The sequence below is a fragment of the Lichenostomus cassidix genome, chromosome 28 (assembly GCF_008360975.1).
Source record: "Lichenostomus cassidix isolate B80296 chromosome 28, HeHo_3.0, whole genome shotgun sequence".
Taxonomy (NCBI): Eukaryota; Metazoa; Chordata; class Aves; order Passeriformes; family Meliphagidae; genus Lichenostomus; species Lichenostomus cassidix.
Window position 1 is genome coordinate 657,430 of NC_139508.1, and position 14,744 is coordinate 672,173.

Here is a 14,744-nt window from a genome sequence, read left to right on the forward strand (position 1 = left end):
AGACACAGAGCTGCTCTTAGAGCTGGGCCTGCCTCTGCTCGCCTCAAAGCTCCCCAAACCTGGCCTTGCTTTGCCTCCTCCGTGGGAGGCAGTGTTAATTAACCTGCTGTTAATGCCCCGAGGGTGCTGCTGGAGGCTTGTTGGAAATGCACAGCTTCTCCCAGCTGGAGCGTTTGGGGATGGCTGGGAGCAGATTCCCCCCCTCTTCTTGTCCTTGTGCCTAAATAATTGTCCCAATTATTGCAGTTGTGGTTTAGCTGCTACAAAGCACCTCGGGTGTGAGTTTTGAGGTCAGAGGGGTGGAAGGAGGGACCGAGGTGGAGGAAGTTGCACCTCTCAGATGTGTTTGTCAGAGCACCCTGCAGCCAGCAAAGCTGCTCCCTCTGTCCCTGCTGCCCTCACAGCTGGGTGGGTGCTGCTGGATGGTAAGAAGCTTTATTTTTGCAGGGTTAGTTTCTTTTCAGGCTCAATTTAAACTGCTTTTTCCTGTCCCCAAAAAGCCAAGTGTTTCTTAAAATGTCTTAAAATGCTCTTGTCTAGAAGAGTTTGCAGATCTGTCAGCTCCTCTGATCCCCCAGCTTGCTGCAGGATCGTTTGGCACCCTGAAAAGGGGTTGGTTGTCTTCTTTTGGGGATTGAGAATCCCGAGAGGAATTAGCTGGGAAATCGCCTCCTGCATGCCAGAGCTGTTCCATATGGAATAGGCTCTGTCGGGGATTGAAATACAAATTTCCAAATTTCCCCACCCCGCTGTCCCGTGGGAAAGGTGATGGGAACAGGGAGCAGGGTGTCTGCAAGGAGGATTTGCAGCTGGAGCATGAAGCTGAGCTAATTTCCTGATGAGTGGTAATGACAGAGGAAGCAGCAGGTGCTGGGAAAACCAATAAAAACCACTCTTCCTCAAGAATTCGAGGCTTGAGGGTGGCTTGGGAGGCATTTCTCTCCCAAAAACCCACCCTGTGGGCTTTATTTTTAGGTGTGGAGGGAGAACAGATGTTCTTGAGGGCTTATTTTTAAAACAAAATCACTCCTCAAGCTACAAAATTAGTTCAGAAAAGGCACTCCTTGCCCTGGAAGATGCTCGAATGGAAAACTTCCCAGCATCTCCATTCCCGAAGTGGGTGTGACAAAGGTGCGACGACAGCTCTGGGAAAGCCACGTCAGTGGAAACGCTGGGTGTCAATGGAAACTCAGGATGCTCGGCATTCCCCTGGCCTTTCCCCCCAGCTCGGCCACCCTGCTGTCCTTTGTCCCCAAGGTCCCCACGGACAGCTCTCCCAATGGCACCTCATCCTCGTGGCGCTCTGTCCCCTCACCACCGCGCCTCTTGTCCCCCAGGTTCCCCGTGCCCTTGTCCCTCTGTCCCGACAGCCCCTTGCCCTGCTGTCCCTCGTCCCCGATGTCCCCAAGCCCTGCTGTCCCCGCGCTCCCCTCACGCTCGGCCCGCCCGCCCTGCTGCCCACACCCAACATGGCCGCCCGGCCCGCTGCCCACACCCAACATGGCCGCCGTGCCGCCGCCGCGCTGAGCCCTCCCGGCCGCCATAGCCCGCGCTTCCTCTCCAAGATGGCGGCGCCCAGCGGGAGGAGCTGCCGGTACGCGTGGGCCGCGCTGGTGCCCGCAGCCCTGCTGTGCCTGGCGGCCCGGGCGGCCGCGGAACCGGGCACAGCACCGGGAGCGGCCCCGAGCACGGCCGAGTTCGACGTGCGGCCCGGCGGGGAGGTTCACTCCTTCTCGCGGAGCCTGGTGAGCGGCCAGGGAGGGAGCGGGTGCGGAGAGGGTACGCGCCCCGCGCTGATTGGCTGCTCGACTTGTCACTCACGTCTCCTGCCGCGGGGATTGGCTGGGCGCGGGGGAGGGCGGGGCGAGCGGGTTTGGGGGTCCCCGGGGGGCGAAGAGAACCCTGAAGGGGCTGCAGAGAGAGGGGAGAACGGGAGAACGGGGTGCCCAAGGGACAGGGGGCTCCCTGGAAAAAGGGGTCCCCAGGGGGGCTGCAGAGCGGGGGGAGAACGGGAGAACGGAGTGCCCAAGGGACAGGGGGTTCCCTGGAAAAAGGGGTCCCCATGGGGGCTGCAGAGCCGGGGGATCCCGGGGAGAACGGGGATGCCCCCGGGGTAGGGAGTCCTGGAGGAGAAGGAGTCCCCAGGTGGGGGGACAACAGAAGATGTTCCCAAGGAAAATAGATTCCCAAGGTGGGACAGTCTCTGTAGCGAAGGTGACCCCAGGGATGGGGAGCTGCCGTGGATAAATAACGGCCCCCAAAAAGATGGGGAGTTTCCGAAGGGATGAGATACCGCAAGGGCAGGGAGGGGGGAAGGGGTCTCAAAGAACGAGGGTCCCCATGGGAAGGTGGCTCAGCAGGGGAAAAGCCCCAGTGCAGAAGGGGCTGGAGGTCCCTGAGCCCCTCAGAACACAAATCCTCACCCCTGGACAGGAGAAATGGCCTTAGGTGGTGCCAGGGGAGGTTTAGGTTGGATATTGGGAAAAATTCTTCATGGTGGGGCACTGGGACAGCTGCCCAGGGCAGGGCTGGAGTCCCCAAACCTGGAGGGATTTAACAGCCGTGGGGATGTGGCACTTGGGGACATGGCTCAGTGGTGGCCTTGGCAGTGCTGGGGAACAGTTACAAGACTCTTCCACGCTCAACAACTCCTCGATTATGTGGAAGAAGAGCTAAAAGTGCTAAATCAGAGCTGCTCCTGTTCTCTCTCCTGGCAGGGGGATTACAGCTGCTCCTTCACCTACTCAGCCCAGGGTGGCACCAACGAGGTGAGCTGGGCAAACCCTGGGGTGACCTGTTGGAATCAACTCCTTTTCAACCTGAAATGAAATGAGCCTGGTGACTGTTCTGTGCAGGAGCACAGCTGGAGCTGTGGCGAGCAGGGAGCAAAAGGGGCCACGGGCGAGTGCTGGGTGGTTGTGTTGGGTCATTTTGGAGCTCCTGCTGCAGCTGGAGGGGAGGGAGGGATTGGCCTCGGAGGATTTTTTTATTTTTGACTCTGGATCTTCCCCGTGCAGCAATGGCAGATGAGCGTTGGAGTCAGCGAGGACAATGGGCTCTTCTCCTGCTCCATCTGGAGGTGAGTCCTGAGCAAAACCACCGCGGTGGGGTGGGATGTGGGGCAGGGAGGAGCATCCTGTTCCCGGGGGATTTGCCTCCCTGCAGGGAGGGTTTCCTGCCCAAGGGGCTCTGTGGGCTTTTCATGCAGCCGTTGGTTTATGAATTCTGTGTTCCCATCTTCCCCACTCTGCACAAAAGCTGCAGGAGATACAGAGGGGGCTGTGGGGGGAGGGAGGGAGCCAGGAATCCTTCACTCCTCTGCACCTCCACCCTCTGTGCCGCTGACAAAGGCTCTGCTTTCTTCTTTCAGGCCCCAAGGGAAGTCTTATCTCTTCTTTACCCAGTTTAAAGCTGAAGTGAAAGGAGCCAAGATAGAGTATGCCATGGCTTATGTAAGTCCCAGCTGATCCCGGGGAAGCAGGAGTGTGGGAGGCTGCTATAAAACATGAATTAGACATGGAAAACATTTATTAGACATCTGTGCCATAAAATGTGCTCCGTGATGTCCCTAATTAGAGACTGGTGGCAGGCAGGAGAGGGGCTGCAGGTGGGCAGCCTGCTCCATTGTGTTCTGCTCTCTCAGTCGCAGGGATTTGCTGGGAGGGAGCTCCAAAGGCAGCAGGGCACAGAGGGAGTCTTGGATCGCCTCAACAAATTGCATGTGACAAAGCAAATCAAACCTCTGCTGGTGTTTTTGTCTGGCTCGTTCTTCCATTTCCCAGTTTTTGGGGGTGAGGCTTTCACTCACCCCAAGGACACGAGTCTGTGCTTTGATAGGAAATGGAAAAACAGCCAGAGATTTTCCTCCAGATTTCCTTTGTGCACTTAATTCTTCCACTGCACACAAATCACAATTCCGTTCTTTTTTGAAACGTGCTGTTGTTTGGGTGGTTCAAGCACTGAGACCTTGGATTGCCTCAGCCTCTCACACCTCCTTCCTTCCTGTTTCAGTCTCAAGCTGCTGTGGGTTCCCTGAGCGACATCCCCTTGAAACAGGAAGAGTTTGAAGTCACTGAAACTGCAGGTCTGTGCCTGAAAGCTGCGAGAGAGGGGCTGGTGTGGGAGGCAGGGCAGGGCAGAGTTTAACTCCTGCAGGTGCAGCTGGCAGTGCCATGGAGCCAGGGCTGCAGGACTCCCTGCTGGCTGTTGTGGGTTCCATCCCAGTTCAATCCCAAGGGGAACAAGGGGTTTCTCCCCAGCCTGGCACGTGCAGGAGCAGGAAGAGCAGTGCCCAACGCCCTGCAAAGGGCCCAGCAGGGCTGTTCTGTTCAGGCTTTTCCAGCTGCTAATCCTGGGCTTTTCTCTCTCTCCCCAGTGTCTCACAGGGAAGGCAAATTCCGTTTCGAGCTGTCCAAGCTGACGATTGCAGCAAAAACCCCCCGTGACGAGCTGTGACCCCGAGGCCAGCCCTGGGCAGGGGGTTTGGCCAGACCAGCCTGGCAGTGAAGGGATTTCCTGCTCACCTGCAGGGTTTTTCTTTCGGTTGGCCAAACCTTTATGTTTTCCATGCCGAAACGTGCTGGGGACCAAGGCAAGTGGGGCTTGGAGGTGTGAGGACAGATTTGTTCTGTCTTGTGTCAGAGTAGCACTGTGCTTTGCAGCTGGAAACCTCCCGGGAGGCTCCTGATCCTCCTGGGCCTTCCTCCTGCTTGGCTGAGCTGCTGAGCATGGCAAAGCTCCGTGGAAAGGGCTCCTTATCTGCCTGGCTGGGAAGAGCAATGCAGGGAGATAAGTGGCTGCTTTAAGCTGAAGGGAAGTTGTTAACTCTGTCGTCTCTGGAGGGGAGTTGGGATTTCTCTCTCCACCGACGTGACAGGAGGAAATAATAAGTTTAGGGGGAGGAAGGGAGGGAGTTGGCCAAAGCTCTGATTCTGCACTGAGTGTGTGGCTGGGGTGGATCCAGAGCTGGGCTGGGATGGTGGGAAGGCAGAGCAGCTTACTCTGACACAACCAGGAACCAATCCAAGCAACACTTCCACGTCTCGACACAACCACAGGACTATTTTATACCAATGGAAAAGTGATCTTTTTTGTCTTCTCCAGAGTAATAACAGGGAAAAAATATGCAATTCCTTTCCTGTGTAAATACAGCACAAATAAAGAAATAAAGCATTGTGCTCTGGCCTGAGGTTGCTCTGCTCCTTTCCAGCACACCCCTGAGAAGGACACACCAGCCCAGGGGGACAGGAGCTGTCCTCAAACCACTGTCCCCTACCCTGCCCAAGGCTCAGCACCTCGTGGGCTCCTGGCCATGTCTCCTCCTTTGCCTCACCCCAGGCTGTGTCACACGATTATCTGTGACAGCTGCAGCCAGGCCTGTGAAATGGCAGAGATAGAGCCTTTGTGTCTTTTATTTAATCTTCCACGGCTGAGAGTTATCAGTGCCTGTGGTGGGAAGGAGCAGCAAGCAGGAGCTGCTCTGCCCATGAGCTGCTCTGCCCATGAGCTCCAGCAGCTGAGCCTGGAGAGATCCAGGGAGCAGGAGGCACAAGGAGGTCACAGAGATAAGGCCAGCTGAGACTCTGTGGTGTCTTGGATGCTAAAAGGGCAATTTTCGGTGTTCAGAGCCGAGCTCAGCGTGCTGGGAGTGGGATGTCACAAAATCATGGAAAGGTTGGCTTTGGAGAGACATTAAAGCTCATCCAGTTCCACCCTGCCATGGCAGGGACACCTTCCCCTATCCCAGGCTGCTCCAGCCTGGCCTTGGACACTGCCAGGGATCCAGGGACAGCCACAGCTGCTCTGGGAAATCCATCTCAGCCCCTCCCCACCCTCACAGGGAGGATTTCCTTCCCAAATCCCATCCATCCCTGCCCTCTGGCAGTGGGAAGCCATTCCCTGTGTCCATGCAAACCCAGGAGCTGCTGGGCCACGGGGCAGGGACAGCACACCCAGCAGCAATGCCAGGGCACAGAGAGCCACCACCACCTGGGGACAAACCCAGCTGTCCCCAGGGCTCATTTTGTCACTGTCACCACCGCTGGAACAACTGCACGGAGCTCCCAGGCCACTCAGGTGAGTTTATTCAAATAACTCATCAGGGCTACAGAGTTTGCTAAAAATGAACAACCATCACTCAGTCGAGGGTGTGGAGAAGGGATGAAGTCCCAGGGGGAGCTCTGGATAGCCACCAAGGGCAGCACTGGAGCTGTCAGGTGGCACCACTGCTGGAGCCTCGTGGGGAGTTGGGAGTTGGGTGATTCCCGGGATGCAGGGAAGGAGCAGCTCCCCCCAGCTCCCTCCCTGCCTCACCCAGGTGAGGAAGGATCCTCCTGGCCTCAGGGACTTGTTTTGGACACCAAAGCCCACGCAGAAGCATCTCCCTGCCTTGGGCAGCACAAGTCTGGACCATGATTTGCTCACACCACCTTATGGAGCTGCTGGAGGAAAACCACAGAGTTCCACAACCCTCCAGTTATGGAGTCTCCCAACTGTTCACCCCAACAACGTCCCACCTGCTCCGAGACACCTCGGAGGTGCTTCACACCACAAGTCTTTGGTTTGGTTTCTCCCGAAAAGGTTATGAAAGAGTTCAAGGCAAAGAGTCCCAATCCTTGGACTCTGAGCTAAAGGCACTTGGTGGGCAAAGGAAATCAAACTGTACAGCAGGGGCCCAAAGTCCCAGGATCCCCTGGAGAGGATCAGCCCAGCACAGGGAGAGGTTTGCCAACCCTGGGCAAGGCACAGACAAAGCCAACCAAGGGGCTGACAAAGTCAAAGTTCTGTAGAAACGAGGAGAACACAAGTGAGCACTGCAGAGGAGGAGGGGACAGCGAGCCCCGTGAGGGCTAAAGCAGACATCACATCTTCAGCCCCACGGGAGGCAGAGTCCTGCCAGAGCCCACCTGGCCACCCTCAGATGTTGTCCTCCTCCAGCATCTTGTTGACCCCGTCGCAGATCCTCTTGAGGTGGGTGCGGTAGGGCTCGGCCGGGCCGTACAGCGCCGACAGGAACTCGTAGTCCGCAAAGTGGTTGAAGACGTGGTTGATCCTCGAGTGGGACTTGGCCGTCAGGTGCCCGTTGACAGCCTGGTGCAGCAGGTCCCTGCACTCGGTCAGCACGCTGGACATGACCCTGCGGTCGAAGGTGAAGTCTATCTGGTGGAAGCTGACGGCCGTCATGGCCAAGGTGTGAACCTTCTTGCGGAACCTCTCCATGACCAGCAGCTCCTCGGGGCTGAACTGCCCGTTGCGGTAGAGAACCCCCAGCTTCATCACGATCTTGATGAGGTTCTTGATGATCTTCTGGGCCTCCTTGCGGTTGTGGGTGTACTCCTTGGTGGCTCGGTACAGCTCGTCCAGGATCTCGCTGCTGGTGTCGTCGATGAAGACGTTGGCGATGGTCTTGGTGGCCATTTTGCTCAGGAGCTTCTTCTGGGCCTGCAGGGCCAAGTTCTTGGTGCTGAAGGTGTCCATCTCTGGGGGAAGAGGAACACACAGGTCAGCCCTGCTCCACATCTGTTCCCATCTCCCCTGGGACAGTGGAAGGTGTCCCTTTCTGTGGCAGGGGGTGGAGCTGGATGAGCATTAAGTTCTCTCCCCACCCAAACCATTCCATGATCCCTCACCTCCCCACACAGCCTTTTGGCAGGAGAAAGACCATTCCAGCCAATGGTGAGACCAAGGGAGCTCCTGGGTGTCCCAGGTTGGGTTGGTGGGGTCAGTTCAGGGTGTTCAGGGTGTCCCCACCTTCCTTCCCCCGGGAAAGGAGAGGTGACAGCCAGCGAGGTGTCCCTACCTGAGCACCGCCCGGGACCCTCCATCCCGATCTCCCTCCTCCGACCGACGCCTCCCTCCTCCCGGCGCGGCAAGGACTCTTGCCCCATCATTTTAACATTTCTCCCTTCCTTAAAACCTGACTCATTTCCTGCAGGGTGAGCTGGGGACAGCCCAGGTGGCAGCTGAGTCACCCCCCGATGCCATGTGCCGCATCCACCCCGCTGCTGGCCGAGGCCGGAGCGGCACAGCCGGTTTGCAGCGCCCAGCAATCGGCGCGGAGCTCTCCTCCCTGGCACTGCTCACCCTGCAACACCCACACGAGCTCCGACTTGTTCTGCTGCTGCCTCGGCCTCCTCTGGAGCCAGCACCGCACCGAGGTGAATAATTCACCCAGACAGGAACCTCACCTACAGCCCAACTCCCACATCCCAGCGGGACCAAATCCATCACCTCGGGCAGAGCAAGGCTTTAAAATCTGCTGTGAACGATTAAAACGCCGCCGACCCTGGAGATGCATCCTGGCCTGGGAAACCGCAGAGCTACAAATCACAGGGAGGGGAGAACAGCGGGAAAACAAGCAGGATGGATGGGCAGGGCTGGGAGCTGCTCGTGCAGAGGCTGCACATGGCATGGACAGCCTGGCAGAGCGGGAGGGGATGGGATCAGCCTATAAATACATCCCCGGGGAGAAGAGAGGAGGTATTTCAGCTAAAGGATGCTGCTGATGTGAGGATGGATGGGGATAAATCGATCATGGATACGGAGCAGGTTTAGATTGGATGTTAGGAAGGAATTTTTCCCTGTCAGGGTGGGGAGGCCTTGGCACAGAGTGCCCAGAGAAGCTGTGGCTGTCCCTGGATCCCTGGGAGTATCCAAAGCCAGGCTGGACAGGGCTTGGAGCAACCTGGGATGGTGGAAGGGCATGGCAGGGGTGGAACTGAATGGGCTTTTGGTCTCTGTCCAACCCAAACCATTCCATTCCTCTGATTCTATCCCAGAGCTGAGTCTGTCCCCATCACACACAGCTCTGTCACTCCCCCCAGCCACCCCTGACCCCTCTGGGCATCCCCAGTGCTGCTCCTAGCACTCTGCAGCACACCCCAGACTCTGGGGAGCAAACCCCAGCTCCTCGTGGATCCTGCTGTGGCCAAGGCTCAGCTCACCCAGCCATGCCAGGACGATGGTGCTGAGCCTCAGCTCCCTGAGCATCTCTGAGGGCACCCAAGGCTCCGTGGGGACCTGAATTCTGGGAGCAATAATGAAGCTGCTGTCCCCAGGGCTGTGGGAGCCACTGCCTGCAGTGTTATTTACAACCCTCAGGAAAAGCATGGAGGTTTGGAAGCATTTCCTTCCATGGGAAAACATTGATTTTTGCCAGCCTGAGCTTCGAGCTGAGCCTCTCGCACTTAATAGGACAAAAATGACAACGCAGAGCCTGGTGACAGCAGCTCCCGGGCGGGTTGGGCTCAGAGAATGACGATGGCTGAGTCCATGAGATGCTGCTGGAGCTGAGCCTGGAGCCAGGGCTGGGCAGGATGGGCAGAGGAAGCTCCATGTCCTCTGCCTTGGCTGTGAGAGGCTTTGCCCGTGCCAGGCATCCTGGCCGGAAGGAGCAGGGCTTAGCCGTGCTGCTGACAGCCTGGAAGTTCCCTCCCTTGCTGTTGTGGGGTGCCCTGGGAATGGTGCCTGGATAAATAGGAATTCCCACACCCCAGCTCTCCCCTGGACAGCCACAGCCATGAGGGAAGTGCAAACTCCACCTCCAGAGAGCATGAAAAATAGGAAGTGCCAAGTGCTGCGAGCTGCCCACGGCTCCCAAATGCCAGCTGGAATAACGGGATAACCCTCTGCTCCTGCACCAAATAACACCCAGCTGCTCACAGCCCTCCCCTGCCCCGGGATGAGGGGGGAAACTGAGGCACAAAGCACTATAGGGGGGTCTAGAGACCCCAAAAGTGGTATAGGCGGGTATAGAGATCCCAAAAATGTATAGGGATCCCAAAAACGGAGCCAGCTCCCTCTGCAGTGCCCAGATGTGGTTTTACAGGTCATTCCCTGCAAACCCCAAGGAAAGCCAAGCTCACCTCCCGCTGGCTCCTGCTGCACCAGGATGGTTGCCCAGCACCCTTCCCACCACGCTGGGCTCACCAGGAGCTGCTGACTCAGCACCGGCAGGGGATTTCACCGGAATTATCTGTTTTCCTGCCGGGAAAGGCCCTGCGACCCCATTGTTCACGAGGGGCTGCTGTCGGTGCACGGAACAGCTGAGCTTTGCCCCGAGCAGCCAACTGGAGCCTGAAATAACCCACTTCGCTTCCTTCCTGTCGCTGCAGTTTCCAGCCCGGCTCAGGGCTTGGGCTCCCCCCCACCCCCTTCTTCTTTTTCATGAAAACGCCCTAAAAAACAGCTTCTTCTTCTTCCGAAATGGAGCAGCAGGTTGTTGCTGTCACCCAGTTCCTCCCTGCTCCGGAAGAGCGCGGCGGGGCTGTGGTCCCAACGGTGGCTTTGGGGACAGGTACAGCCCTTTTCTGGGGGTTCCACCCATTCTGGAGGTTTCGGGAGAGTCTCGCAGCCCTGAGCGGTGGTGTGAGGTTGGGGTGTCGCGGCTGAGGACAGAGGGTGTCCCTGCCACGCGACACACCGTTCCCCTGGGGACACACGTGCTGTGCCCATCTCTGGTTTGGCGTTCACCCCAGACTGGGCTGGCGCCTCACCCAACACCCAGCTGTGCCCTAATTCCCCCGAGATCCCCAAAAAACATCTCCCACACCACTGAGGGCACAAGCATCCGTGAAAGCTCCTGTTTGAGGGTGGAACAGGGAACACATCACCCTGTGGGCACCTCCGGAGCTCCTTCATGGAGAGGGGTTTAATCCAGCAGTGACATCATCCCAATTATCACTCCTACCTGCCCCAAAGATCCCTCTCCCTGCCTGCCCCTTTCACCTGGCTCCCACCACGGGCTTTGCCCCCCAAACCCCTCCGGTTCCCTTGGCAGCGGGTGAATATTTCATGCAGGAGAGGAAAAGCACTTAAATAATTCATGGAGCAGCGCAGAGGGGGAGGCTCTGCAAGCTCCAGCTCGGAGCAGAGGCTCCTCTGCCTCCTCTTCCTCCTCCTCTCCCTCCTCCCCTCCTCCTCACCACGGCCATAGTAACTTGTAGTGTTTTGCTACAAGTTTCCTCCAACATGGAAACATCTTTTCCCAACAGGATAAACATTTAACGGTGGCGATCTCCCCGGTTTTCCCTCCATCCCACACGCAGTTCCCTCCCACTGCCTCGGAAAGCACCCCTGCTCTGCCCCTCAGCATTCCCGGTCCCCCCGAATCCATGGCTGAATGCCAAGGGGTGGATTGGATCTGCTGCTCTGCTCTCCATCCCCCGGCATCGCTTTCCCCGCGCTCCAACCCCTATTAATTAATTAAACCCTCCTGGATTACAGGAGCCGCGCTGGAGCGCCGGGAGGTAACCGGAGAGCCCCACCAGCATCACCAGCCTGTCCCCCACCATCCGCGCCCCCCGAGCTCCCCGAGCCGCGTTACCAGCGCCGGGAGAGCCGAGGGAGAGGAGCGGGAGGAGGAAGGACGCGTGCGGACCTCGCACGTTGCCATGGGTGCAAAGAGCAGCCGAGACGCCGCGTGTGTGCCGAGCGGGGCGAGGCCGGGAGGAAGCCACTGAGTAAACACCTCGCCCGAGGAAAAACTCATTTTTGACGCGGCCGGGATGGATAGCGGCTGGAGCGGGGATTGGGAATGCTGCGGGGCATTGCCGGCCCCGGGCGGTTCTGCGCTCCCGGTGCTCATGCCAGCCGCGGTGCCAAACTCTTGGCGTGTCCCCAGCATTGTCCTCGCCACCCGTGGCACCGGGATCTGAACTCCTCCATCCCAAAATCTCCTTCCCGCGGGTGCCCTGCTGGGGCTGCAAATGCACCCATGGGAAGGAGCAGATTTTTGGTTTTGCCTGGGAATGCTGATCTGCCCTGGCAGCTCCGACGTGTCTGTGCAAGGAGCTGAGCTGAGCTGCCCCTCCGAGGGGCTCCGTGGGTGGTGAATCCTGCCCGTGCTTCCCGTGGGAATGGCGTCCCGGGATCCTCACGGAGGGCACAGGTCAGGGGGTGAGGCTGGGGGCTGGTTTGAGGATCTGGTGTGGTATCGAGGAATTCCCCCCTGGATTGCTGTGCCCCAGGGGGAGGCAGCTGCCAAATTGGAGAGGAGGAGGAGGAGGAATGGAGGTTATTTTAAGGAGAGAAGTAGGAGGAAGAGGAGGAGGAGGATGAGGGTTATTCTATGGAGAGGAGGAGGAAGAAGAGGAGGAAGAGGGGTTATTTTATGGAGGGGAGGAGGAGGAGGAAGGGGGGTTATTTTAGAGCGTCTGTCTCGCCTTCCATTTCCTCCTTTTCTTTCTCCAGCTGCCATCAAGCTGCTCTATCTGGCAGCAACTTCCTTTCTCCTTCGCTCAGAGCAGACGGAGACTTATGGGGAAGTAGAAAACAGAGGCTGGGAGAGGGGAAACTGAGGCCAAACCACCATCCGTCCGTCTGTCCGGCCTGCGGCAGGGGCCAGGGCGCATCACATGCTTCCTGCCCCGCGATCAGGAGGACAAAGTCGCTCTGGGAGGGAGAAAAACTCCACGGGACAATTCGGATCCAATGCTGAGCTTGGGGTCAGCAGAAAATGGCCCAGAATGGCCCAAATCTTCCCTCCTCCAGGGGAAGATTAGTCAGGGTTGGGAAGTTTTGTACCCAACTCTAGCCGCGGGTGAGATGTGGCCTCTCCAAAGGGATTAGCCTTTCCAGGAATGGAGGAATTTCATCCTCCGGAGCACAGGGCTGGGAGGAGGGATGGGCGATGCTCGAAGCCAAGTGCTGCCATGGGGCACCCGGCCTGCCCTGGCACGTGGGTCGGTGACAGCCCCACGGGGGTGGCTTCGGGGCCTTCTCGCAGCTCCCGTTATCCAGCACCCATCGCACCCAGCGCTGCTTTCCAGCCCCCTCGGGTTTCCCTCGAATCTGGGGGGAAATCGCCCTTCCTCCGTGTTTTATCCACCTGGGGAAGCTGAGGCACATCCAGGGGCTGCCGGGAGCAGCTCGGGGCTCTGCCCACCCCGCAGCTCCCACCCCTCGCGGCTCCCCAGGGTCGGGTGGGGCCCTCGGTGCCCGGTGACACCAGGAGGGGGACAGACACGGGTGATTCCCGGGGTGGGGGACGACGAAACGGGCCGGTACCGAGCGCCCCCGCGGAGCGGGCAAGGTGGGAGGAACGGGGAACCGGGAGGCACCGGGAGGTACGGGGAAGGGGGTCTGACCTCGGCGGGCGGCAGCGGCCCTTACCTGCAGCCTGCCTCGGGGAGCGCGGCGCCGGGACCGGGGCTGCTCCGGTGTCCCCGGCGGGACGGGACGGGGCGGGACGGGGCTGGACGGGGCGGGGCCGGCAGGAGGGTCTCTCTTCCCCCGGCGCCTCTCCCTGCCCGGCGGGGCTCCGTAGCCGCTACAAGTGCCCGGTTCCCAGTGCCGGTGCCCGGTGAGGATGCCGGTACCGATGAGGTACCCTGTGCCGATGGCCGGTGCTCGGTCTTCGATGCCCAGTGCTAGTCCCGGTGTTCGATGCCCGGTTCTCGGTTAGCGGTGCAGGAATTCCCAGTGTCCGGTTCCCGGTGCCCGTTTCCCTGTGCCCGGTGTCCAGTGCCCGGTTCCAGGTACCAGTGCCGGTGCCCAGTTCCCGTTTCCCGGTGCCCGGTTCCCGGTGCCCGGTTCCCCGCTCAGGGTGTCCGGTGTCCGGTGTCCGGTGTCCGGTGTCCGGTGCCGGTTCCCGGTTCCCGGCGGGTCGGGCCTCCCGCCCGCGGCCGCTGCCAAGTCCCGCGCGGGGCCGGTCGGCGGGGGCGGGGCCGGGGGCGTGTCCCTCGGACGGTGCCAGCCAATGGGGACTCGGGGCTTGCTACGAAGCAGCCAATGAGCTCCCGCGGACGGGGCGTGGGCGGGGCGGGCGCGTCCCCGCGGGTCCCGCGCGTGGGCTGCTCCCGGTAACGCGCGTGGGGAGGGCACGGGAACCCCAGCCTGCAGGGGGATCACGGGGACACGGGGGGTGACGGGGACACCGTGGGCGGCGGGGACACGGAGGGTGAGAGGACCACGCGTGCAAACGGCGTGGGGCGCCGCGGCGCTGATGAGCAGGAGGAGCTCGGGAGGGCGCTGCCGGGCCGGGCTGAGCGTGGGCAGCACCGCGGGGTCTCGCAAAGCTCCCCTTCCTCTGCACACAGGGATCCCCCGTGGGCTCGGGACACCCGTGGGGCCGCCGAGCTGCGGCCCAGAGCAGCGTGCGGGGGAAGGTTTAGGCCCGCGGGTCGCGGTTGTCGGTTCATGCCGGGGCTGGGGACACCCCGACGTCCCGCAGGGAGCTCCCCAGCACCGGGAGTGTCGGAGCATCCTTCCTCTTCCTCCTCCGGCTCAGTGGGTTGGAGCCACGGCACGGGATCCTAATTCCCAAAGGTGCCGTTAATCAGATTAAAGGTGGGATTTGGAGCGGATTAAAGTCTGGATTAACGGGAGCCTTGACTTGAGCCTTGGTCTCACGCAGCGGCTGGGAAGACAACCCCAGAGCCTCGCCAGCCCCCCCGGCAGTGCCCGACACCCCCGGGGCATGGCTCAGCCCCCACTCGCAATGTCCCCGAGGATTCGCTCTGGTCCCACGTCGTGCCGGAGCAGCAGGAGCAGCTGTCACCGCTCTTCTGAACTCCTGTGGCATCAACCTGATGGACGTAAATCACCCTCCGGCTTCGTCCGCTGCCAGTGGTCACCAGGAGCCTGGTCCCGTGTCCCAATCGCTGCTCTGTTCTGCATCCCCACCGCTGTCCTGCCCCATGTCCCCTTTGCTGTCCTGTGTCGCCATCACTTCCCCGTCCTGTGTCCCCATTCCTGCCCCATCACTGTCCCATCCCACATCCCCATCACTGGGACATCCCGGCAGC

The 14,744-nt window shown here is 59.7% G+C and overlaps 2 protein-coding genes across 5 annotated transcripts; one reads left to right on the forward strand and one right to left on the reverse strand.

Annotated features, from left to right (window-relative positions):
* The first annotated feature begins 1,533 nt into the window (after window positions 1-1,533).
* On the forward strand, window positions 1,534-5,184 carry MYDGF (myeloid derived growth factor). The gene is made up of 6 exons (XM_085040562.1): window positions 1,534-1,745; window positions 2,718-2,768; window positions 3,018-3,079; window positions 3,371-3,452; window positions 4,012-4,084; window positions 4,376-5,184. The coding sequence occupies exons 1-6, from the start codon at window positions 1,566-1,568 to the stop codon at window positions 4,453-4,455; spliced, it is 528 nt and encodes a 175-aa protein (XP_084896688.1). The 5' UTR covers window positions 1,534-1,565; the 3' UTR covers window positions 4,456-5,184.
* Window positions 5,185-6,060: 876 nt separating this feature from the next.
* Window positions 6,061-13,652, reverse strand: TIPE1 (TNF alpha induced protein 8 like 1). Of its 4 annotated transcripts, none has more exons than XM_085040559.1 (2): window positions 13,111-13,652; window positions 6,061-7,478 (listed from the first exon to the last, which is right to left on the reverse strand). In XM_085040559.1, the coding sequence occupies exon 2, from the start codon at window positions 7,474-7,476 to the stop codon at window positions 6,916-6,918; it is 561 nt and encodes a 186-aa protein (XP_084896685.1). In that variant the 5' UTR covers window positions 7,477-7,478; window positions 13,111-13,652; the 3' UTR covers window positions 6,061-6,915. The 4 variants fall into 4 exon arrangements, with proteins under 4 accessions (XP_084896685.1, XP_084896687.1, XP_084896686.1 ...); XM_085040561.1 differs by lacking the exon at window positions 13,111-13,652 and adding an exon at window positions 11,324-11,415; XM_085040560.1 differs by lacking the exon at window positions 13,111-13,652 and adding an exon at window positions 9,864-10,127.
* Window positions 13,653-14,744: the final 1,092 nt, after the last annotated feature.

What these genes read in the sequence shown, in the direction of transcription:
- MYDGF (XM_085040562.1), top strand. Translation starts at nt 1,566, where the DNA reads ATGGCGGCGCCCAGCGGGAGGAGCTGCCGGTACGCGTGGGCCGCGCTG. An exon ending in ACTCCTTCTCGCGGAGCCTG is followed by an intron (nt 1,746 to 2,717) that starts GTGAGCGGCCAG and finishes CTCTCCTGGCAG; the next exon opens with GGGGATTACAGCTGCTCCTT. An exon ending in TTCTCCTGCTCCATCTGGAG is followed by an intron (nt 3,080 to 3,370) that starts GTGAGTCCTGAG and finishes TTCTTCTTTCAG; the next exon opens with GCCCCAAGGGAAGTCTTATC.
- TIPE1 (XM_085040557.1), bottom strand. Translation starts at nt 7,889, where the DNA reads ATGATGGGGCAAGAGTCCTTGCCGCGCCGGGAGGAGGGAGGCGTCGGT. An exon ending in GGGTCCCGGGCGGTGCTCAG is followed by an intron (nt 7,479 to 7,798) that starts GTAGGGACACCT and finishes CTCTTCCCCCAG; the next exon opens with AGATGGACACCTTCAGCACC.